We start from the raw sequence: 25,716 nt of genomic DNA, 5'->3' as shown, positions 1-25,716 counted from the left end.
TAACATGAGATTAAAGGCCTGTGCCACTATCCCTGGGTCAAATTTTTAAAGCATAAAGACAATTTTTTTTTTTTTAAAAGAAGCTAGCCATAGAGGCATGTGCCTATAAGCCCTCACTTGGAAGGCAGAAGCTGAGGGATCAGGACTTCCATGGTTATCCTCAGCTACACAGTGAGGCCAGCCTGGGCTACAGCAAATCCTATTTCCAAAACACAAACAAGCAACACACACACACACACACACACACACACACGGGGTGTGGCTCAGTGATAGCATGTACAAGACCCTGAGTACCATGTGCAACACAGCACAATAACAAAACATCTCTTCAACTTTTAAATGCACCCATGTTTCCACAGGGGTTATATAAGATAAAAATACAACCTATAACCCATAGACTTTATAGAAAATATTACCCAGGGCAATCAAGATCACTCAGCAGGTAAAAGCACTTGCTGCATAAGTCTGGTAAATTGAGCTCAATTCCTAGAACTCACATATAGGGCAGAGGGAACCAAATTCAAATATGCATTATCACTGCAACCCCTACCCCACATCACACACAATAATAAAACAGTGAGTGGATTAACCCAAAGTCTGCTCAGATCTCAGCCGGGAAGATCAGCAGCACTGCGGATTGATGCTAAGCATCCACACATCTGGTAGGGCAGCTCAGTGGTTACCGTGTACAAAGCCCTTAGTTCAACTCGCAGCAGTGCAAGAAAAGAAAAACAGGAAAGAGCCCCCACGTTGGAAGAAACAAGTATCACATGGGACCAAGGAGGAAGGCAGTGATCACAAGTCTACCCCCAGCTAGCCCAGCAGTGGTGGCGCACGCCTTTGATTCCAGCAGAGGCAGTGGATCTCTGTGAGTTCGAGGCCAGCCTGGTCTACAAAAGCTAGTTCCAGAACAGCTTCCAAAGCCACAGAGAAACTGTCTTGAAAAAAAAAAAAAAAAAAAAAAAAAGACTACCCTCAGCCTTCAGCCTTCCTCTACGGCAGCACTGTCCCACGGGTACACAACAGAGCCTTCCCCCCAGATCCTTACCTGCTTCTGGAAATTAACTTCAGGCAAGCAGATGCTCAACTCTAAGGGGAGGGCTGTGACTGGGAAGAAATAAGAAGGTGCCGCCCTGTAGAAACACAGAACACGGTCATGGGAGGAGCCGCAAGAGCCCAGTGGCTGCTGTAGAGCCTGGTGCACACACCCCCACGCCGACGGAACAAAAACGGCTGGCACGAAGCCCGTGGCCATGGGCTCTGTCATAGTCCAGAAATACCTGTATGTCAGGCAAGCCCAGGGAGCCTGCTCCAACACCTCCACGACAGGGTGCTGAGTGTGCACCGGGCCTGTCGTTTCCGGCTGAGGTAGGTCTGCCTGCCCCACACAGCACACACCTCCTCCTGAGCTAGTCACCGTATCCAGAGACATGGGACCAGAGTGACTCACTGTGACAGACGATGGGCAAGTCCCTGCATCTGCACGAGATGACCTCCCACCCACCAATCGCTCAGATAACAAGGTCAGCTCCCTCATTGTCTGCCTCCTGTGTGCTCAGACTGTGTACATCCGTGTGTGTAGTTGATATTCACAACTGGTGCAGACGCCTATCACTTTACTGAAGGCCCGGCCGAGGCTTACACATGAACTAGCCTGGCTTCAGTTCCAAGAACCAAACCCCATCGCCTAGCTAACATGTGCTAGCTGACCTGTGGAAGTGTGGCCTCCTGAAGGGACCAGTGGCACAGAGAGCCCACCCAGCCTGGAGTGGCCTCCAAGTTCTCAACCCTGCCAAGCCTGAGGACAATGGCGTCTGAGCCAGATACAGGAAAGACCAAAGCACCAAAGCAGCCTGGGAAAACCTCCTCATCCCCTTTGTGTAGACAAAGCTGCCTAGAGGCTGAGGACAGCACACTTCTACAAGGGGGTCTTCCCGCACACTGTGCGTGCGCACACACCCTGAAACCCGCATGTGGAGGGGACGGGAAGATGCAGTGTCCCCCTTACTCTCAGCCTCAGCCTCTTTCTTTTGAGACGGGTCTCACATTCACCCTGGAGCATACCACGAGGCTGTAGCTGGCAATTTCTTAGGCTGTGCCTATCTCTGCCTACCCCAACCCCTACCCGGTTACAGGCAAATGCAGCCATTTTTTTTAAAACAATGTGTTAGGAATTCGAACTCAGGTCCTCGTGTGTGTATATGGCAACTGCTTTCAGCCATTCAACCATCCCCCCAGCCCCACAATGGGACTGCAAGACTGCTCAGAGTCTCTGAGTCTGCGGTGTGGGTCCCTCCCTCTAGAGGATGGCTGGGATGGAAGCCCCAGCACCCCGCCTGACACCCCTACCCACAGTCGGAGCAGCCCTATAGGAGCAGGCCATTTATAGCAATTAATTGCTCTTTTCTTCCTCCAGATATCAAAGCACTGAAATACCAAGGAACCCTGGGGAACTTTCCACCCAAGTCCTCACACTCCTTCAAAAGGAGATGAAAGGGGGCCCTCCTCCCGCTTCTTAGGGGCTTTCATTTCTTCAACTGCCATGACCACTAATTATCCCTCCTGTCCACAGGCGCAGGACCTTCCAAGGAGGAAAGAGGAACCTTGGGACTTTAAGTGAGGCATCAGGAGGGCAGGGCTATCCAGGCCTTCCCAGCCAGCTAGCCTATTTGCCATTTAAAAATCCGGCCGTCAATCCAGACTGGAGAGAAACTAAAGCTCATGGTGCCGTGGTCCTAAGCAGCATCAGACACTTAGTGAGCTCCTGGAGCTGGCTGGCTTCTGTTTCCAGCCAGCTGACAATGCCCAGCAGTGCCACGCAAGCTGGTCATCGTCCCATGTGCTTCATTTCACAATATGTCAGAAGGAGCTCGAGCTGTGCCCCCCACGGTATAGACATGGGATAATGGCGGCTTCCTGTCCCGGACACTGCAGGGTGACAAGGCCCTGGTGCTAGGCCTGATGCTCTCCTGCTACTGCTTTGGAATTCTCTAATAATTTTCTTTCTTCTTTTTCTTTTTTTTTTAAACAATTCATTTAAATTTATTTTATGTGCACTGGTATGAAGGTTCCAGATCCGCTGGATCTGGAGTTATAGACAGTTGTGAGCTGCCATGTGGATGCTGAGAATTGAACCTGGGTCCTCTGGAAGAGCAGTCAGTGCTGTTAACTGCTGAGCCATCTCTCCAGCCCCTGTAATAATTGTTTTAAATAAAGAGTTCATCACTGAGCTTCATAAATTATATGGCTGGAAGAATGAAAGGGGCCTCCCAATTGCCATTGAGTCCCAGTCTTACCCAGACCACTCCCTGGGTTCAAGAGGATTTATCAAGCTGTTCTAGGCACACAGTGCTCTGTTCTAGGCTCAGGCTATGGAGTCACAAAAGGGAAACACTAAGACAGGGTCCTCCCTGCCGGAGCTAACCAAATGGCTGAGGAAATCACATTACACACAGACAACAGCACAAATAAGATACTGTGATGAGACACAAAGATAGGTTAAAACAAAAACATTTTAGAATGCCAACCAAAGACTACAGGCTGTGCCATGTACTGCCTCCCACCCTCCAGGAGCTCAGAGGCAGGAGGATGAAAGACCAGGGCCTTAACCCAAAGCAGTGGATAGCAGAGTAGAGCGAATGTGTGCATGTGTGCGCACGCGTGTGTGCATGTGTGTGAGCGCGCGTGTGTGAGCGTGTGTGTGTGTGTGAGCGCGCGTGTGTGTTTTCGTGTGCGTGTGTGTGTGTGTGTAAAAGCACAGGGTAGGTAGGAACTAGCTCTGGGAGAAGTCACTGGACCTGGGTCTTGACGGATGAATGGGAGTGTGCTGGAAGAGGGGAAGGCGCACATACGGGCAGTGACTGACAATCACTGTCACCTGTCGTCTTTACAGCAGGCGCTGAGAACACAGGCAGATTGACTTGTGACAAAGTGAGACACCATTCAAGTCATACTCAAGACAATGCTTCTCAGACAGTGTGACAAAGAACACAGAAGGAGACACAGGCTTCCCAGAGCTTACCTGCTGGATCTGCTGTGACAGCCCACAGGACAAACCTGACAAGTAGGACTGAGAAGCCTACAGTGAAGAAGACAGGAACACACCCTTTGAACATCTCCAAAGATGTCTGGGACCAGAGTGGAGACAGCCAGGCCTGAGGCATCAGGACCTCCACAGCAGTACTAGGCAAGCATGGGGTTTTGGGGAGAAGCCGTGTGAGTCATGTGACAACACAGCAGAACACACAGAACGAACTGCAGGGGAAACCGAGGCTCAAGATGCCTGGGACCTTCCCTGAGCCCAGCCCAGCGAGCCAGAGCGTGGAGCCCGGTCTAGCGCTGACTGAGCTAAGTGGCCTATGGTGAATCGCAAGCTTTAAGTGAAGAAGACAGCAAGGCGTCCAGGACAGGCTCCCGTGCAGGGGTAACATGCAGGTCAGCAGACAGCTTTGCTCTGTCCCCCAGCCACTTTGTCTCAGGCACGCCCCACTGCTCACAGCCATCACTAAGAAGCAGACAGAGCTACACGGTATCTATTGGCGGTCCCTCCTCAGCACCCATCACACACAGCAGCGTGCTAACCTTCTACCCTCTTCCTCAGATGTGCTTGCCATGCGCTTCTGTCTCTCAACACTCACATCCCCAACCCAACACTTGCTCAGCACTGGTGCTGCCAGCCACCTGCCTGTCCCCTTCTTTGTCCTTGCACCTGTATGGCTCCACCCCTGCTAGGTGGCTACCCATACCCCTGTACTGCTTGCTGGAGACTGGCCTGGGTCTTGTCTGGAACTACTCTTAACCTTAGTTTTGCCTCTTGAAGGTGGGGCCAGCTGAGACTGTGTTTGGGGTTGATTCTCAAGACACAGGCACAGAGTCTAAAAGGAACAAGGGAGTCGGGCTTGGTGGTACAAGCCTATAATCCCAGAACTTGGGAGGCAGAGGCCAGAATCTTCGGTCAACCTCAGTTATTTAGGGAGCTGAGACCAGACCAGCCTTGGCTACTTGAGAACTTGTCTAAAAAAACCAAACAAATACGCAGATACACTAACTAAATCAATCGGGTAAGTAAGGGAAGAAGACAGCAGTCTACACATGCAACAGGGAACAGGGTACCACGATCACAGCACAAAGACAGAGGAGCAGAAAAGCAGAGCACGGGACATAGGAGAAGGGTACAGACCCCCTACAGGCATGTTCCCTGGAGCACGGATCACACCTGCGAGCTCACACACGCACGCACGCACACTGTTCCCTGGAGCACAGATCACACCTGCGAGCTCACACACGCACGCACGCACACAGACACACTGTTCCCTAGAGCACAGATCACACCTGCGAGCTCACACACGCACGCACGCACACGCGCACACACACACACTGTTCCCTGGAGCACAGATCACACCTGCGAGCTCACACACGCACGCACGCACACAGACACACTGTTCCCTAGAGCACAGATCACACCTGCGAGCTCACACACGCACACAGACACACTGTTCCCTGGAGCACAGATCACACCTGCGAGCTCACACGCGCACACACACACACTGTTCCCTGGAGCACAGATCACACCTGCGAGCTCACACGCGCACGCACGCACACGCGCACACAGACACACTGTTCCCTGGAGCACAGATCACACCTGCGAGCTCACACACGCACACAGACACACTGTTCACTAGAGCACAGATCACACCTGCGAGCTCACACACGCACACAGACACACTGTTCCCTGGAGCACAGATCACACCTGCGAGCTCACACACACACGCACGCACACGCGCACACAGACACACTGTTCCCTGGAGCACAGATCACACCTGCGAGCTCACACACGCACACAGACACACTGTTCACTAGAGCACAGATCACACCTGCGAGCTCACACACGCACACAGACACACTGTTCCCTGGAGCACAGATCACACCTGCGAGCTCACACGCGAACACAGACACACTGTTCCCTGGAGCACAGATCACACCTGCGAGCTCACACACGCACGCACGCACACTCGCACACAGACACACTGTTCCCTGGAGCACAGATCACACCTGCGAGCTCACACGCGCACACAGACACACTGTTCACTAGAGCACAGATCACACCTGCGAGCTCACACACGCACACAGACACACTGTTCCCTGGAGCACAGATCACACCTGCGAGCTCACACACGCACACAGACACACTGTTCCCTGGAGCACAGATCACACCTGCGAGCTCACACACGCACGCACGCACACGCGCACACAGACACACTGTTCACTAGAGCACAGATCACACCTGCGAGCTCACACACTCACGCACGCACATGCGCACACAGACACACTGTTCACTAGAGCACAGATCACACCTGCGAGCTCACACACGCACACAGACACACTGTTCACTAGAGCACAGATCACACCTGCGAGCTCACACACGCACACAGACACACTGTTCCCTGGAGCACAGATCACACCTGCGAGCTCACACACGCACGCACGCACACGCGCACACAGACACACTGTTCCCTGGAGCACAGATCACACCTGCGAGCTCACACACGCACACAGACACACTGTTCCCTGGAGCACAGATCACACCTGCGAGCTCACACACGCACGCACGCACACGCGCACACAGACACACTGTTCCCTGGAGCACAGATCACACCTGCGAGCTCACACGCGCACGCACGCACACGCGCACACAGACACACTGTTCACTACAGCACAGATCACACCTGCGAGCTCACACGCGCACGCACGCACACTGTTCACTAGAGCACAGATCACACCTGCGAGCTCACACGCGCACACACACACACTGTTCCCTGGAGCACAGATCACACCTGCGAGCTCACACACGCACGCACACGCGCACACAGACACACTGTTCCCTGGAGCACAGATCACACCTGCGAGCTCACACACGCACACAGACACACTGTTCCCTGGAGCACAGATCACACCTGCGAGCTCACACGCGCACACAGACACACTGTTCCCTGGAGCACAGATCACACCTGCGAGCTCACACACGCACGCACGCACACGCGCACACAGACACACTGTTCCCTGGAGCACAGATCACACCTGCGAGCTCACACGCGAACACAGACACACTGTTCCCTGGAGCACAGATCACACCTGCGAGCTCACACACGCACGCACGCACACTCGCACACAGACACACTGTTCCCTGGAGCACAGATCACACCTGCGAGCTCACACGCGCACACAGACACACTGTTCACTAGAGCACAGATCACACCTGCGAGCTCACACACGCACACAGACACACTGTTCCCTGGAGCACAGATCACACCTGCGAGCTCACACACGCACACAGACACACTGTTCCCTGGAGCACAGATCACACCTGCGAGCTCACACACGCACGCACGCACACGCGCACACAGACACACTGTTCACTAGAGCACAGATCACACCTGCGAGCTCACACACTCACGCACGCACATGCGCACACAGACACACTGTTCACTAGAGCACAGATCACACCTGCGAGCTCACACACGCACACAGACACACTGTTCACTAGAGCACAGATCACACCTGCGAGCTCACACACGCACAAGACACACTGTTCACTAGAGCACAGATCACACCTGCGAGCTCACACACGCACGCACGCACACGCGCACACAGACACACTGTTCACTAGAGCACAGATCACACCTGCGAGCTCACACACGCACACAGACACACTGTTCACTGGAGCACAGATTACACCTGCGAGCTCGCTCACACACACACACACACACACACACACGAGAGAGAGAGAGAGAGAGAGAGGTAGAGAGAGAGAGAGAGAGAGAGAGAGAGAGCGCACTGACGGGGCTGTGGGCTGGGATGAGTGAAGTCCCAGGGAACACTTCCTAAGTGAACAAAGGCCATTGTTGGGAATTATCCTAGGCGAAGCCCTCAGCCTGAAAAAGGAAGGCAGAGGTCAGCCTCTGGACCCCAGGCTTTCTCCTGGGTAGATGTAGCCTCGGGGCTGAGGACCAGAGGAAAAGGAAATGACTACTCCAGAGACCACAGAATGGACAGCCAGGACCTTACTTCGCCTCCACTGGCTCCACAAAGGTCCTCTCCTACACAGGGCCTCAGTCAACGTGCGTGAAGAGACGAGATTCCTGGTTACCCAGCCAAGGTCCTTGTCATCAATGCAGGCTGCTGCTAGAGGGACCCAGCCCTTGTCCTACAGGTGAAAAGGAACTGAGTCAGAGGGCCCATCTCCTGCCTTCTACCCTCTAAGTATGTGAAACATGGGGACAGGAAACAGAACGATGCTGAGGCAGAGAGACACCCCAAATATTACCTAGCCAGCACCCGTGAGGCCAAGCAAGCAGGGAAGGGCCTACAAAAGCAGGAACAAGAAAAGTTTGTGCCAGGCCAGTATGTGGCTTTGTGACGGCTGCTAGGCACCAGGGCAGGACACTGGAGCTTGAAGTCCTGCATCTGAGACAGCACCTGGTCCCTTTTCCCATCAGCACGTGCGCCTGCACGCAGTGATGACAGTAACCAGTCACAGCGACCACTGACGAAAGGCCAGACAAGAAGCAAACGGAGAAGCGCACCGCACCAGGTGAGTGACATTGACGGACAGAGGGAGGGAGGGAGGTGAGGAGAGTGGGCAGAGGGAGGGAGGGAGGTGAGGAGAGTCAGCGTGCAGGCAGGCGAGGGCCGAGCTGGAAACAGTGCTGGGCAGAGGAGACCCTGCGGTGGACCAGTTAGCCGCGAAGGTCTGTGTAGGAAGCTATTTTGACCTTTAGGGACAGAGTCACTACTGTGTAGGTCAGAGTCCAGCGAGGCAGAAGCAGCCACAGGGGAGAAGGCAGAGGCAGCTGCAAGTCTCAGATGAGGAAGGAGCAGACAGGGAGGCCAGGCTGGGCCTCACTGCTGACAGGCCACAGGCCCACACTCTGTGGAGGAAGAGGGGATGCATGGTGGTGGCTCTCACGGGGACGGACCCCCTTGGGATGAGGGTGACAGTGGCCCCTGCCCTGGGCTATGGCAGCAACTGAGATGCCATGATAAAGGAAGGCTTGCCACAGAGCCAGCTGTCCAGGGAGCACTCTCCAAGGGGAGTCACTGCTGCTAAGGACCAGGTGGGCAAAGAGGTCAACCTCAGGCCGCTGCAGGCCTCTTGGCCTTGGGGAGCTGAGACACAGCTTCATAATTTCAAGGTCAGATGAGGCTTCAGAGTGAGTTCAAGGTCAGACACAGTGAAAGTTTGTTCTCTTTAGAGAGGCCTGGGCGTGGGGCCACTACAGCAGAGCATGTCTATAGTATTGTACATTAAATATATTTTAAAATAAAAATTAATTAAATAATAAATAATTAAATTAAAATAAAAATTAATCAAATGAGAAAAAAATATATAGAGAGGGAGAGAACTGACTTCTACAGGCTGTCCTCTGACTTCCACACACAGTTCACAAGAAAACAAATATAAAGTATTAAAGTCTACATGTTTAAAATCCCCGGTTGCTTTCTTCCCATTCTCCTCCAAATCCAACCTCCAGCCCCTGGCTGGCTCAAACGAACAGGAAGGGTTACGAGCTAGAGGTGACACCCTCCTTCCACCTGTTTCCCAACCGCAAGTGCGCACACGCGTGTTTCACAGGGTCTCTAGACATCGCCCCGAGGACGTTCACAGGCTGAGTCCCCCGTGCAGGCTGCCTTGTGTGACCATTGCATCCTGTACCCTACCTACCGGATGCCACCTCCTCTGCAGGTGTGACAATCAAACAATGTCAGCTGGGAAATAAACCATGGCCACTTGAGAATCTTAGTTAAACAGTGTGGGCACAAAGCAGGGTTCTGGCCTGCCGCTGCCAAGCACCTCCTTCCCTGGCTCTGCAGATCAGCCACTGGGCCTCTATCACCACCAACCCTGTAACTTGCACCATGATGTGCACGTGACTGCCCAGCTTTCCCAGCCTCAATCAGGATTTGAACCCAGGTCACGTCGGCTCCTCAGCCACCCTCCAGTACATCAGTAAAAATGTGCTCTGGGCCAGGGAGAGGGAGCAAGGCCTGAGGCATAGCTTCTGCTGCAATCTCACACAGGGCGGCACCCCAGGTCCTCCAGGGACACCACAGAAAAACTCTGCCTGCTCCATTGTCAGTGATTAACCTGCAACAACCTGGCTCCCGATGACGGCTCAGGCCAGTCACGCCCGCCATCTGCAGGGCGCAATGCCTTTCCTGGGGGATGAGATTGGGATCAGGAATTTGTCCCAAGGATGCCAACCCAAATTCAAACCTGCCCCCAGTTCCTTCCTGCTGTGTGAAGCCAGGCCATGCTGCAGAACAATGCTAATTACGTTTGCTGTTATGGCATCCTCCGAGTGCCAGGCATGGGATCAGCCGTGTTCTATGCATTGTCTTGTTTAAATTTAGTCTTCACCAGCCTGCAAGGTAGGAATTATTTCCATTTTATGGATGAAGCAACTGAGGATCAGACATGCTAAAGAGTCTGCCCGAGGCCATGAGCCTGGATTTGAGTCCCTGCTCTGCGTTTGCCCTACAAGCAGAGGGCAGAGCTGTAGAGAGCATTACTGGGCAACTGGAGATCATACAATACACAAGAGTACTGCGTCAGGGTTACTTATGTTGAGTGTGCGTTGTGGTGTTGTTTGGGGGTTTTAGTTCTTTATTTTTATGTGTATGGATGTTTTCCCTGAATCTATGGCTGAGGAACACGAGCATGCAGTACTCTCAGAGGCCAGGACCCCTGGAACCGGAGTTGTGAGCCACCATGTGGGTGCTGGGAACCTGGATCCTCTGGAAGAGCAGTCAGTACTCTTAAATGAACCTCTGGGCTGTCTCTCCAGACCCATTATTCTGGTTTCTAAGAAGCACAAGCTCCATTCCATGGTTGCAATGAATTCATGATTGTTTCTGGGCTGAGGAAACAGCTCCAGGTTAAGAATACCTGCTGCCCAAGCTGGAGGACCTGAGTCAGAATCCAGAGCACCCAGGCTAACAAAAAAAAAAAAAAAAAAAAAAAAAAAAAAAAAAAGAGGAATGTGTCTACAGCCCTAGCAACTGTGGGTGGGTGGGTGGGGACAGACAGATCCCAGGAGCTCAGTGACCAGCCAGCCTCGACAAAATGGCGAGCTTCAGGTTTGGAGAGACCTGCCTCAAGGGAATAGAATGGAGAGCAGTAGAGTGCAACAGGGTGGCCTCTGTGGACACGAACACAGGCACATACATGTATAAAAGCACATGTGTACAGGCATATACAGCAAACACTGGTGAATTGGGCTGGAAAATATCGGGTAGGAGCACTTGCCACATAAGCCCGACCATGTGAGTTTGATCCCTAGAGCCCACAGTACATTGTCCTTTAACCGCCACACATGTGTGCTGCACCTCACACATGCCTACACGCTCTCACACACAAATAATAACATAACTCTTTTATAAAGGAAAATTGGTGAACCTAGTCCCTGACAGCTCTGGAGATGTGTAGCCGTCCTGGCTTGGAGAAGGTCCCAAAGGCCACCATCACACAAAACACAGGACCCACCTGGAGACAGATTTCCTGGGGCCAACAGGCTACAAAAGAAGCAAAAAGGGTCCCATTCATTCTGCCATAGCAGGGATAGGGGACTGATCCGAGTTCACAACTGCATCCCTTCTACAGCTGTGGATCTCACTGGACACAATTTCATTTCCCATGACATATGACACTGTCTACAGACATTCTTTTCTTGCCCTGGAACACAGATTCACACATGCAAAGCAAATGTTCTACCTCTGAACTACATTCTCCAACCCAAACAAGACTTTCATTTATTTATATATTTGGTTATTTAGAGATAGGATTTCGTTGTGTAGCCCTAGCTTTCCTGGAACTCACTCTGTATACCAGGCTGGCCTCGAACTCAAGGAGATCCGCCTGCCTCTGTCTCCCAGGTACTGGGACTAAAGGTGTACAAGGCTACCACTTCCAGCTCTATATATGGTTTTTAAAGATAAGGTCTTTAAACCAGGTTGGTCTCAACTCACAGAGATCCACCTGCCTCTTCCTCGAAAGGGTGTGGGTTGCTATGCTGGGCATGCAAGTAAATCAGAAAAAGAGTCTACTGGAGGGCCTGGGATGTAGCTCGGCTCAGAGGGCTTACCTAGCCTACAGGGAAGCCCTGGATCCCCAACATCTCAGAAAACTGAGTGTGGTACAGACAATTATAATCCCAGAATTCAAGAGATGAAGGTCAAAAGTTCAAGTTCATCCTCAGGTATTTTGAAGCCACCCTGAGATATGAGACTCTATCTCTAAAAAAAAAAAAAAGCCGGGCAGTGGTGGCTCATAGCTTTTATCTCAGTATTTGCAAAGCAGAGGCAGGCGGAACTCTGTGAGTTTGAGGCCAGCCTGGTCTGCAGAGTGAGTTACAAAAAAAGGAAGTTGGGAGATGTACACAAGAAGTATGAAAATTCAGTATCATTTTATACAAGGGTTGAACATCTGCAGATTTTATTGTCCACAGATGGCTCTGAGGACAGGTGCACAACTGTACTTATCAGTGCTAGGAATCAAGGCCAACAAAAACTGTCCAATGACCGACCACATCACTCCTGCCAATCACACCCTGCTCCACATACCTCTGGGCCTTTGCATCTGCTCTTTCCTCAGCCAGAAACATTCCTCCTTCCCGCCCTGATTCCTGACACCCAGCCAGCCCTACTGCTGTTCTCTGCCTATGTCATAGATGTGTGTACACATCTGTCTGCACCTCTTCCTGTCAGGTCACTGCGCCCGAAGGGTGGGTGAGGACAAGCAGGGGGTGGTTTACTGCTGTTCAGGGCCCTGTGTAGCCTTGTTCTCAGAAATGTATGCTAATAGGCTCACACCTCCCATTAGATATAAGTCACTTATAACTCCTAACAGCAAACCTTTACTCTTATAAGATTTTTACATGAATGGGTGCTCGGCTTGCATATGCATGTGTGCACCGTGTGCGCACATGGGACATCAGATCTCCTAGAACTGGAGTCACAAGCATTTGTGAGCCGCCATGTAGGTGCTGGGGGGTGACTGGGTCCTCTGGAAGAGCAGCCAGTGGTCTTAACCTGAGGAGCCACCTCTCCAGCCTCTCTCTCTCTCTCCCTCCTTCCCTCTCTCTCTCTCTCTCTCCCTCCTTTTTCCTTTTTTTAATTTAAATTTGAAACAAGGTTGCTTTACATGGTCTTTCTCTCTTTTTAAGATGAGGTTTCACTATGGAGTTCTGCCTGACCTGGAATTCTCTCTAGGTAGACTCAGAGATTCAACTGCCTGTGCCTCAATTTTTTTTGTTTGTTTTAGAGACATGACCTAGGGTAGCCCAGCGTAGCCTTGAACTGACTACAACACAGCTGACGGCTGAAACTGGTAACATCCAGTACCAATGGTAGGAGGCTAGTCTAGAATACCTTCTGTAACTTATTGTTAAAATGTGTGATATATGTATATAACATAAGAGGCCAACTTTATAGACTAGGTTTTTCTCCTTCTACTTTTATGTGGGCTCCAGGGACTGCTCTAGTCCACAGGCTTATGCTTATTGAGCCATCTCACTGGCTCCTGCTTTTTCAGTTTAAATAGGAGCTTACTAAGTAGCCTGGTGTCAAACTCATGATCCCTCTGCTCCAAGTGATGGGATGATAGGTGCCAGCCACACAGGATAATTTTTTTTTTTTTGGTCAAGACAGGGTTTCTCCATGTAACAGCTCTGGCTGTCCTGGAATGTACTCTGTAGACCAGCTGGTATGGAACTCACAGAGATCTGCTTGCCTCTGCCTCCCAAGTGCTGGGATTGAAGGCATGAGCTGCCACCACCTGGAAAGATCAAATTTTCTTTTATTTTTATTTTTTTATTTATTTGAAGGTTAGGGTCTTGCTATGTCACCCAGGCTGGCCTTGAACCTACACTCAAATGATTCTCCTGCCTTAGCCTTTCAAATAGCTGGGACTACAGATGCAGGACATCACAATGGCTCCTTTGTCTACTGACCTTTAAGTACTCTTCAAACGTGAAGAGCTGATAGGAGGTGTGTGTGTGTATGTGTGTGTATTTCTATGTACATAATATATATAGTCCTATAGTTGAATATTAAGCATCAGCTTAGTTCTGATTTAATTCATTAACTTTTGTGACCCTGGCCCAAGCAGATGCAAATGCCCCTTGAGCACGCTGTCTTTCCCAGCGCTCTCAAGAGTGTACGCCAGGGTCCACGGCAAGACAGCAGGCCCTGGTGAGTCAGCCGAGGACAAAGCACTTGGGAAGAGCATGTAGGGATGAAGAACTCTGCTGCTCCCAACACTCCAAATGCTGAGCTGTGCTCTAGGGCGCCAGAGTTCTGACCCAAGACTCAGAGACATCTCATTTCCGCACAGCAGCCGACAGGGACGAAGGGAAGAAAGCATACTTCTTTTTTCCCTCCCTAGAGAACAGCTGGCACACTGGAACCTGGCCAAGGCATGGTCTGTGACCTTCAGTCAGGAACCAGCTCGCCTACAGGATCCGGCTTCGGATCTTCCCCTAATCTAACCTGCCCCAGGACCATTAGCCTCTGTCCTGTCCCAGAGGGGCCCTGGCCTATTTATAAGCAAGTCCCTCAGCTCCCAAGAGAGTACAACACCTCTCACACTGCACTCCTGGGCCAGAGAACCCCAACCTAGAAGGTCTTCTTCTACCTGGACTGGGTCCTGGCAGAAAGTACCCTAAGGAAGGACTTCAGAAGAAACCCGCTGCTCCAAGAATGGATAGCAGATGCTTGTTCTCCTGTGGCCTGCTAACACCACAGCTGCCCTAGGGTTGCCTCAGCTCCCTAAAGGAAACCAGGGCCACTTCAGGCCCAATATCCTAAATAAGAAGCCTAGCCAGGAAGACCACAGAGCTCGTGTCACCTCCAAAGAAGGTCAAAGTGAAAATGTCAACCTATGGGAACTCCATCAACTCTGAGTGGCCACATTTTATAATTCTAATTAAACTGAGAAATATAAAAATGTTTTAAAGGGGAAGGAGGAGACCAAGACCATGGTGTATATTTATTAGGAAAATTCCATTCCAGTTTCTTCATGAACTGCATAAGATCTCTTCACTGAGCATAGACTTGTGCAGTGGTCTTTACAATCATGGGCTAAGCCCATCTCAAAAGCAGGCCTGGTATGGCAGGACCACAAGGTCTCTCTCCCCAGACCACTCTGGAACAGCTTACTGCTTTAAGAATCATCTCTCTGGCTTGGTGTTTAAAATTACTGGCTGTTCTTCCAAAGGATTGGGGTTCAATTCCCAGAACGCACACAGCAGCTCACGTCCATCTCTAACTCCAGTTTAGGGGATCTGATGCTCTCTTCTGGCATGCACATGGTGCAGACATACACTTATACATAAAATAATCAAACACAGAGGAACATCTCTCTTCTGCCTTGGCCTCCCAAGCCGCTTATGAGGACCCAGGAAGCCAGCCCAAGCCTTCTATCTTGGAGGACTAGATCATTAAATCAATAGGCTGGCTTGTGGTATGAGGGCTCATTATCCTCACTTGTGCCCCAGAGGCAGCAGGCTTGGCCTATGAGCCACCCCATTTCTTTGCCCAGCTTTGGGAATGACTATTCTGGGCTCTCAGACTCAGCTTAGAACCCCAAGGTGGCCTCCTAGTGACCACTCAAGGAAGCTGTGTGGTCCCTGCCTCTTTCTAGTGGGCGCTCATCTTAGCACAAAGGATGATGGATCTCCTTCTTACGCACCTAGCAATGCTGCAGAAGGTCTTGGGGAACAGGTTCTGCTGAGCTGCAGCTAGCAAGCTTCCCTTTCCTCTGTCTCCAGCTACCTCAGAACAGGACATAATCCAAGGAAGAAGGAGGCCCCCCTTTGGGAGCTGCTGAGGACTTGGTTTCCTTCCTCCCCAGCTGTTGACAAGCTGATAATCAAAATGCAGAATGCTTTCAACATAGACGCCCTCAGGATCTCCCAGGCGTTTGTTCAGTTACTGGGGAATGGTATCAAGAGGAACACTGAAGAGGGGTCACAAGGCCTCCTACATCCTGAAGGCCTGGGCAGAGCCAACTGTGGCTCAGGTGAGAGCCCATCAGATGGTGCATGTTCCAAAGAGCCAGCTCCTGCTACAGCAGGAATGGGGGGGGGGGCTTACAGCCAGGGCTTCCAAGGGAAAGCAGGTTCAGGAAAGTGGTCAGAAACAAGAGCGGAAGCCACTGGGACTGGCATGAGGCTTCCAAGGAACTGTCCCTACTGCCAACAGGTTGGTACAGCTACTCAGAATTGGACGTATACCAGGTAATCCAGCTCGGGAGCTAAATCCTTACCACCCACATGCAATGACATCCCTCACTCCCTAAACCACCAAGCCCCAAAAAGGGAGCAGCAGTCCCTGGCAAAAGTGGCCTGAGAGTATCCCATTGCAAGCACTCTTGGTTTAAATTAGAATGATTCACCAAAGACTGTCACATTTCACAACAAAAGCCTTAAATCTTTAGAAGCTATGTCTATAGACTGCCAGAAGACCTGCCCTCCTGTGAGATGGCTCAGCAGTTAAGAGCGCCGATGGCCCTTGTAAGTTCCCAGCATCCACAGGGCAGTTCAAAACCACCCTAACCCCAGTTCCAGGGGATCCAATGCCCTGTTCTGGCTTCTTGGGTACCAAGCACACACATGGTACACATGCATGCATGGGGAAAGATATTCATACACATAGAATAAAAAACAAACAAACAAAAACAGATCTTTAAAAAAAGAAAAAGGAACTCCCCAGGGCCCAAGGATGAGGACAAAAAGCACACCTCGTGCAGGTCCAGAGCAGTGTCTGATCATTTCCATTACTGAGAGGTCTCAGAAGTCCCTGCTCTACAGACACCAAGGAGGGAGGGTGACTGGTCACTACCCAAAGTGCAAGGAGAGCGGCCAGTCTGAGGCCGTGGCAGTAGTTCCCCAGGGCTCTGCTTTAGTTGTCTGCACCCCACTGAGTTCTGTCACAAGCTCCAGCAGCCAACTGTGAGAAGGAAGGAGAAATGGGGAGGAGGGATGCCTCACAGCCAGCTGCTTGCCTAAAAGCCCCACCATAGCCTCCTAAAAATCACCTGCACCCCATCTTCTGCCAATCCCAATGACTGGCCGGAGGAAGGCCATGTTCCTAAGCCCGCAAGCACTGACATCAACATTGGCATAGAGGACGAGGGACCCCTCTTCCGCAGTCTAGAAGTCAAGAAAGCATATAGTTAGGGAAGCAGTCACTCAGCTTAGCCACGACTGACCTCTGCAGTCCCCATCCTCCATGAACACCTTTGTAAAGAAAATGGAAAGTCAGAGGACAGATTTATCAGCTGTAAATCCCCAAATTATCCCCACAGTGTTCATACCTTTGTATGTTCACATTAGCAGGCCCCATTTTTACACATAAGACACATAATAAGGGAAAGGACTTTAAACACTTGTCATCTGCTAGAAACTACAAATGGCTCTTATTTCCCAGCCCTGCAGTGGGGGGCAGAGCCAGGGGAGATGGCTGGCCTGCCTAGGGCGGGCAGCAGGCTGAGATCTAGGTACGGGCAGGGCTAAACCATCTCCTTAGAAACTGGTCCACGGTTGTCTCATGATTTAGCAGGAAGAACAGGGTGGGACCACACAGTGAGAGGTGTTTGATCCACCAAGGACCCTGATCTCCACAGGAAACCCTGCTGGCGGAGTCCAAGGCTGAAGAATAACAGGCTGTAAACTCATTTGCTTTTTCAGTTTAGAGACAAGGACCGTGGGCTCCATCAGCAGGAAATGAGTGGTCAGACACTCAGGTGACACACAAGCCTGAGAAAAGCTTAATTGGAACCTGTCTCAAAGCCCAGCTCCCTACACAGAAGAAGCGGCCAGCAGAAGTGGGTCACATTCTCCCAGCTACCACAGCATCACCACGGGCTCTGACCTCACTTGAAAAAGTTCAAGTGCCTTGAGGGACTGGGTGTCCTCAATGGGCCCACCTCTAATCAGACAGATTGTACCCCAGCCATAGCAGGGGTAGGGGGCCGGGGAGGGGGCAGCATTAGCCCAGGAGCACTGTACAACGAATGGCCTTCCACCTTCCTCTCCCACCAAATGTGGGAAGTCACCCCTCTAGCCCTTTGTTCCCTCAACCCTGGCCAAGCTAGAGGGAGGAAGGAACCATTGTGTGCTCTCACATAACCAGCTGGGCCTCCCTGACCTTGGTCCCTGAAGAGATGGACAGACCTGGTGCTGGGCAGATTTAGGGAAGAAGAATCTTGCCCCTACCCCATTCTGCACCAGACACAGGGGCAATAAGTACATGGGTTTCCACGTGCATAAGCTCCGTGATGAACCCTGTGGACACAGCAGAGGGACCCACAGGCCGCCCACCACCATAAGCCTGTGTCTGAAGTTGGCAGCAGAGAAACCTATCTGGTAGGAAGAGAATCCTGGAGAGTCAAGGAAAGGCAACCGTTACTTAAACCCACCAGGTGACCTGGTGTGGTGACACGCACGTTAGTCTCAGCACTTGAGAGTCAGGCGGATCTCTGTGAGTATGAGGCCAGCCTGGTCTACACAGTGAGTTCCAGGACAGCCAGAGCTGAAAAGAGACCTTCAACTTGATGAAGCCTCAAGAAATGGACAACGTAACCATCCACTACTACTACTTCTTTCTTCCTGGCTGCACTCTATAGACCAGGCTGGCCTCTAACTCACAGAGATCTGCCTGTCTCTGCCTCCAAGGCATGGGCTACCACTGCCAAAAGTAACCCTTAAAGGGAAGCAACGTCCTTCCTGACAGCACCATGTAGCTCAGGTTGGTCTCTTACTAGCCATGTAGCCAAGACTGGCTTTAAACCCTTAATCCTCCTGCCTCAGCCTCCTGAGTGCTGGAATCACAGGAACGTACCAGCATGCCCACCTTGGAAGCAAGTTCTTACTACCCCTGGCCTCCAAGGTGTCCTTTGTGGCTATCCTATACAGACACTGAATGTTGCATCTGTCACCAGGCTGTTAACTCGTCCCCTGTGATGTGACACCAGGGCTGTTGTGCACGTCTGAAAACTCTACCCCTAGTCTGTTCCCGAGAGTTCAAAACACTCTTGTGTTTTTCACTCACATGATTCCATCAGAAAGCCTCTTGGTAACATTTTTGCTATGTACCACAGTAGTCCTAGCACCTACAAGCTAAGTAAGTACTGTAATGGTTTCCTACATTCTCAGTCCCCAACTATCCATTACCTGAATTAACAATTCATTAGAAGAAAGGAGGGAAGAAGGAGAGGTAGGAGACAACCACTTCTTAATCTCATTCTTGTCTTTAAGGACAAATGGCATCAGAGTAAGATTAGGAACCAACTTTTTCCACTCCACACATGACCCTGACATCAGTGGCCTTCCCGCATGTATGACACAGTTTACACACTTGCTTACAGAAGCTTACACAGAAGGCAACCATAAAAACCAGACTCATTCATGACCTCTCGCTCGTTAGCAAACTTCAGAAGAAAAATGTTTTAGTGCTCAGGAGCACCTCTCTAGGACACTGCTCTCCCCTCTGAGCACGGCTTTGTGGAAGACAGAGATTAACAGTGAGCCCGCAGCCGGCACCCAGTGCTCTCTCAGAAACCACTAGGGAAAGTGAGCAAAGGAAGGTTAAATAGTCCTGTCCAGGTCAGAAAAGGTAAGAAGAGCCTAGGGTTCAAACCTTTGGCACAACCAGAGAGCCAGCTCTGTCCATGACAAGCTCAACCGCAGATGAGTTTGCTAACCTTTCCAGGCCTCAGCTTCTGGTTATACGTGGTAATGACTATGGTGACACTCAAATCAGACAATGAACACAGATGCCACTGCTTCTCACTTACTCATCTATACCGGTACACATCATTCTCGTCATAAGAAAACCTGGCGCATGAGCATAGCTCTTATGAGAACACAGATGACATGTGACTAATTGGTGCTTCCCTCTCTGTCAATGAATCACCTCAGGACCCTGAGTGACTTAGGCCCTGCTAACTCCTTCGGCCTCTCAAGGTTGGCAGGCATGTGGCATCATGCACATAATGGACAATGGCATGCCTGGGGGAGGATGGGAGCTGGCTGCTGCACCAGGCTAGAGGCCAGCTCTGTTCCCAGTGAGCCATGCCTCTGCCCACTTTTCTCTGATTGCACTGTTTCCAATTCTGCACCATCCAGAGCAAAGAAGGCCTGTGCTTTCTAGACATCACTGTGTCCTAAGACAGCAGGTGCTTAGAGGCAACAGTGAGCCTGACTATGCAGCAGGCCTGCTGATAACTTGGCATGAGTCTAGGAACAAAGAGGAATCAGGAAAGACACCTATTCAATCATGATGTATCAGACGCTTGGGGCTAGGAGTGCAGCTCCAGGGTAAAACTTGCCTAGTATGTGCAAGAGCCTGGCTTAGACTCTAGCACTGCAAAGTAATAATTAATAATAGCAATAACAATGATAATAAAGAGGAAGCAGAAGGGGACAGAGAGAAGAGGGAGAGAGGGGCAATTAATTTACACAGCTTGAAACAGTCCATGAGACGTCCCGGTGCTGGAGTTGGGCAAGGGCTAAGGGCTGGCCACGCTCACCCACACGCTCACCCAATGCCTCAGCGCCAGGCAGCGCTTGCTGACTTACAGATCCCAGGAGGGAAGAAAGCTCAGTTGAGTCCACAGGTCCTGCTCAACCTACCCAGGACTCCTGGATTCCCCGAGTGTCATCCACTCAGACCTTGCTGGCCAGAACAAGAAGCATCCACCCTAACATTCTTCCCAGCATCCTGCTCCTTCTCCAGGGATGCATTCTTCTGAGAGCTCCAGGAAAAGTCCTGCGCAGCAGCTTCTCACCGCCCAGAATCCAAGAGAAAACCCAGATCCCTGCCGCCGCCACAGGTCCAGCCTGACTCTGCTCACCACACTCCTTTGCTGCCTACAAAGCTGTCTCTTTACCTCACCAGGACATCTTCAAAAGTCACCCCTCAGAACTAACTAGACCCTCACACGCGTCCTGACTCACAGCCAGGGTTATTCTCTCAACGCCCTACATTCTCTATCGAGGACAAAGTCTCATGCATATAACTGAGGACAGCCTTGAGTCCCTGACCTCCCTGGAATGACGTCATGCCCAGCTCAACATCCTACATTCTTTTGTTCACTTGCTTACTGATTGATTGATTTAATTTTTTAATTCTTCATTGCTAGATATAGAACCCTGGGCTTCAGGCACACTAAGTACATGCTCTACCACTGAGCTACAAAGCGGACCTACTGGGAGACTGGGGCTGGGCAGTCGTTGAGCAGGAAAGCACCTGCCTTGCATATCTGAGGCCCAAAGTTTAGTCTCCAACAAAACTAAATAAGTAAATAAATCTTAAAACTAAGTTTCATGAGACCATGAATCTCGACTACATCTGCAACACAATAGTGCCTGGTCATTGTAACTGTAACCTTTACCCCTTTACTTTCTTGACAGGGCCTCAACTATGTGGCCCTCCCTGCTTGGCCTCAGACTCAAACTCACAGAAATCCTCCTGCCTCTCCCTCCCAAGTGCTGGGATTAAATGTGTATGCCATGGTGCTCAGCTTCAATTAAACGATTATTTACCAAGCTTCTGCTGAACTGGACTGTAATAGCAGACAAAGTCTCTCCTCAAAGAGGTTAAACCCTCACAGGAGGTAAGAGACAGATATGAAGAAAAATGAAACAACAGGGTTGATGAGATGCTTGGCAGGTGAAAGCACTTGCCTGGCTAGCCTGGTGACCCGAGTTCAACCCCAGAACCCACATAAAAGGGGAAGAAGAGAAGCAACTCCCAAGTGTTGTACACACATACTAATTAACTAATTTTCTATTTTCATGTATGTGTGTGCATGTACATGCATGTTTTGCATGTGCAGAGGGTTACATGTGTGTAGACATGCATGAGGTAGCCCAAAGTTAATGTCTGGGATTATCTTTGATTGCTCATTTATTGAGGCAGGGTCTCTCGATCAAGGCCAGAGCCTCCTCATGGCTAGTCTTGCTAGCCGGGTTACTCTAGGGGTTTCCTGTCTTCTGAGTCTGGAATTACCAGCAGGCCACCACACCCACCCAGCATTTGTGTGGGTTCTGGGGTTCCGAACTCCAGTCCTTACTATGGCCTGGCATACACTTTACCCATTTTCCCAGCCCTAATCTTTTAAGATTGAAATAACAGCTAGCAGGTCAATGAAGCAAATACTAAGTGGAGAGGTGCTATTAATTTAACCCATTCAACAACTCTACAAGAGGAGGAGCCCTATTGCAGACGGGCAAGCTCAGACATGGAGAGGTTAATGATGCTCTGGAGCTCACAGAGCCGACCACAGCAGAACCAAGATCCAAGCCCAGCATCTCGGTATAAAGTCCGTGCTCTAATTAAAAGAGCTACACTTCATATTTGCAGAGTGTTAAATAACTACACGGTCAGCACCCTGGGCAGCTGTTGGGGGGGGGGGCAGGGCTGGACAGAGATCAGCCCCATCTAGGAAGACCCGCCCTTCCAGGGAGCACAGTCAAGGGCAGCCTGCTGCGTTTCCACCAGACACCTCTGAGGAGGGGGTCTACAAGAAGCATGGTCTCATGGAAAAAGACACGGGCACGGGCAGGATTCCTGGCTGTCAACCTTTACACTTTGTGCAGGTCACTGACCTCAAGCACTGTGAAAGACGCACGATGGGTGCAGTGGAGGCCCTGGCCTCAGGCAGCTCAGACACAAATTTCTTAACTGTGGAGGAACTGAACACCAAACCCGGGGCCTCATACATTTTCCTATAACTGAGCTGCATTCTTCACCCCTTCAGCTTCTTTGTGCAACATCTCACAATAGAGGCAGGGCACTAATGCTTCCATTTCAACGATGCAGCAGGGCATGGGAAGGAAGCCCAGTGTAGTCTCTCTCCTCCACCTCTGATTTATAAACCCATAGACTCTCCTCCATCGGAGGGGGGAGCCGATCCTATGAGTCCATTGTTGTAATATGGAGTCTGCTCTGAGTTAAGCCAGGAGGTCCACCAGCCTGCAAACCCAAAGACAGGGGTCACGTCTCACCCGTGTGAGTCTAACACAGTACCTGACTTGAGAAAAGTCAGATGGAGATGTTCTCTAGGCTATGTGGGACTTTTAGGTGCTGCTCCTAGCTAGGAGTTTGCTTCCCAGCTCCCTGCATCCAGTAGTGGGACACACACACACACACACACACACACACACACACACACACACACACACACACAGACTGTCCTTCCTTCAGCTACCGTCACCCAGATTCGAAAACCCCACCATCTCTAGCTGGGCAATTTCCAGTCAACTGGTGCCTTTTCCTCCACCTCCACTCCCCACAATCCTGTCTCCAGAACAATCTTTTAAAACTTAGATCCTAGCTTAATATCTTTCTGGTTAACAGACTCTAATGGCTTCTAGCTCTTTGGATAATGTACTTCAGCCTACAAAATATATTCGTTTAAGCTACAGATTCCCCCTTTCTCTCCCACCTCTCTGAGAGGGTCTCATGAGGCCCAGGCTGACCTTGAGCTCACACTCTTCCTGCTGACACCCCCCAAATGCTCTGCCACCACATCCAGGTTATGGGTTCCTAGTGCTCTGGCCCCTTCACAGCACCTAACCCTGCAGAAACAGTTCTTATCCACAAATGGATTCATCTGCTTCTGTCCTCTTGCCTCCTTGGAATATAATATCATCACCCAGAAGGCAAGGATAGTGTAAGCTGCAGAGCACAGAGTTCATGAATGAATCTCCATGTCACTGAAGTGCTCTCTGTCCACATGGACCACACTGACTCTACCAGGAAGCCACGGGTGACACACTGGCATTTAACAGTTGGCACCTTTATTTGTGATTCAAAGTCCTGCTTTGAATCCAAGGAAATGCTGGCGTCTCTGGACACGTTAATGGCAAAAGAGATCAGTTATCACGGGGTTTCCAGCCAGGGACAAGAGCCCAGTGGTTGTAGCAGGGAGCCAGAAGCCAAGCCACTTGAGAAGGAAACCTCAAGAAATACGGACTTGCCTCCAGAGCCCACACCAATAGTCTGTGCCTCAATGTACCCAGCAGTCATCGAGGCATGCTGCTTTGAGATCTGTGACAGGAGACAAAATAATTAACAGCTAGGGCATAGTGAGATCCTCAGATAGGAAGTACTGCAAGCCACACGTCTCATTATTCATAAAACTCTTGGTTTGTGCTCAACGTGATACCCCTGGGCCTTCCCATAAGCCAACCAGACAGAGATTCTGCTCAGACAAGTTCCATACCCGGAGCAACCTAGGGCTGCAGGGCCTACGGAGGTAGGGTGTCCGGAGCTCCAGGATCAAGGAAAAGGGGAGCGCAACGTTGATGGCGGTGACAGAAAGGAAGGTTTAAGTGCAGTTTGGAGGTCCAAGTGGTTAACTTGCAGGTTCATGTTAACAAGCACCCTACGAAGACGAGACATGCGTCTCTCATAAATACCTCCCAAAAACACCAGGAGAGGTGGAACTGGGGGAGCGGACAGTGCATTCAACCTAGAGAGGGAGGAAGGGCGGCTGGGCATCCAGACAGACCTTGGCAGCATCTAGTAAGGGACACAAGGAGAGTCAGGATGCTGAGAGAGGGGTGTAGGTGAGGTATAGAAGAGACGGGTCAATGGAACCAGGAAGGTGGACAGGCGATGTCAAGCACACGGGCCCAGAGGGTGAGCAACTGGGACACCTGTGGAGGAGAACCCCAAGGGAAAGGGGAAGAAGGCAGCAGGGTGGTCTGCGGCAGCGCCGGGCGGGGTGGGGACCGTGGGTCCAGGCCCAGGGCATCGCGCCAATGGGGCCGGCCCGGTGGGTCCCGGCGGGGTCGAAGGTGCCTTCCGCTGCCCCTCCCCGGGAGACAAAGGGCCGGCGGCTCCCCCGTGCCCCGGCGCCGCGTCGACCCCGTGGGGCGATCGCGGCTCGGCCTCGCGCTTACCTGGGCCGCCCGAGCGCGCAGCGCCGGGGGCTGCGGGTCCGGAGCGCGGCGGCCTGTTCCGGGGCGCGCTCAGCCGGAGCAGCAGCCGCGGCGGCGGCAGCAGCAGCAGGAGCGGCCGCCTCAGCCTCCGCCTCTCCGTGAGTCACCGCGGCGGGGAGGGAGGGAGGCGCCAGGCCGCCGGGGGAGGGACCGGCGGAGGGGGCGGCATCGGGCTCCGCGCGCGCGGCGGAGGCGCGGCGGAGGCCACGCCCCGGAGGGGAGGCACCCTGGGGGCGGGGCCTGGGAGGGTGGACCCCCAGGGAGGGAGGGGGCCCCCATTGGTTAACGCTGCCTGTGGGGCGGGACGGCTTGCCGGAGGGCGGAGTCCTGAGCCTCACTGCGAGGAAGACCGCTCATTGGGCATCTCGGGCTGAGGGCGGCTCGGAGGCGGGGCCTCGCGGTGGGCGGGTAGTGGCTGAATCTACCGATTGCCCAGGAGAGGAGCAAGCATTGTGGGATCGAGGTGTCACATAGGGTAGACTCTTCACTGAGGATGGTTGACCCAGAACCCCGGAAAGAATCTGAAATGGAAGAGGCTGCAGACTATTTAGGGGCGTGGTACCTTGGAACACTTAGGTCCGCTCTTGAATTTGTGGTCTAGCCTGGGACCTGTGAAGCCCCCCCCTCCCCGGAGTGCCCAGGACCTCTGTGATAAAAAAAAAATTTCTATAGGCAGTCTTGCTATAGTCTACCCTCTACTATGTGGACA

The 25,716-nt window shown here is 51.7% G+C and overlaps 1 protein-coding gene across 3 annotated transcripts in view; it reads right to left on the bottom strand.

Annotated features, from left to right (window-relative positions):
* The window catches only part of Ctnnbip1 (catenin beta interacting protein 1), a 49,759-nt gene extending 24,591 nt beyond the window's left edge, over positions 1–25,168 (bottom strand). The window contains exon 1 of one of the 3 annotated variants that reach the window (XM_051173877.1): positions 24,969–25,168. Coding sequence is in view for 1 of the 3 variants with exons in the window: in XM_051173876.1 (XP_051029833.1) it covers positions 15,746–15,843 (98 nt within the window). In the remaining 2 variants the exon portion in view is untranslated. Of the gene's footprint in view, positions 1–1,048; positions 1,190–15,745; positions 15,859–24,968 lie in introns of those variants that run through there. The other 2 variants (XM_051173876.1, XM_051173878.1) reach the window with 2 other exon arrangements.
* Positions 25,169–25,716: the final 548 nt, after the last annotated feature.

Source organism: Phodopus roborovskii, unplaced genomic scaffold (assembly GCF_943737965.1).
Source record: "Phodopus roborovskii unplaced genomic scaffold, PHOROB, whole genome shotgun sequence".
NCBI classification, from domain to species: Eukaryota; Metazoa; Chordata; class Mammalia; order Rodentia; family Cricetidae; genus Phodopus; species Phodopus roborovskii.
This window is presented reverse-complemented; position numbering and strand designations above follow the sequence as displayed.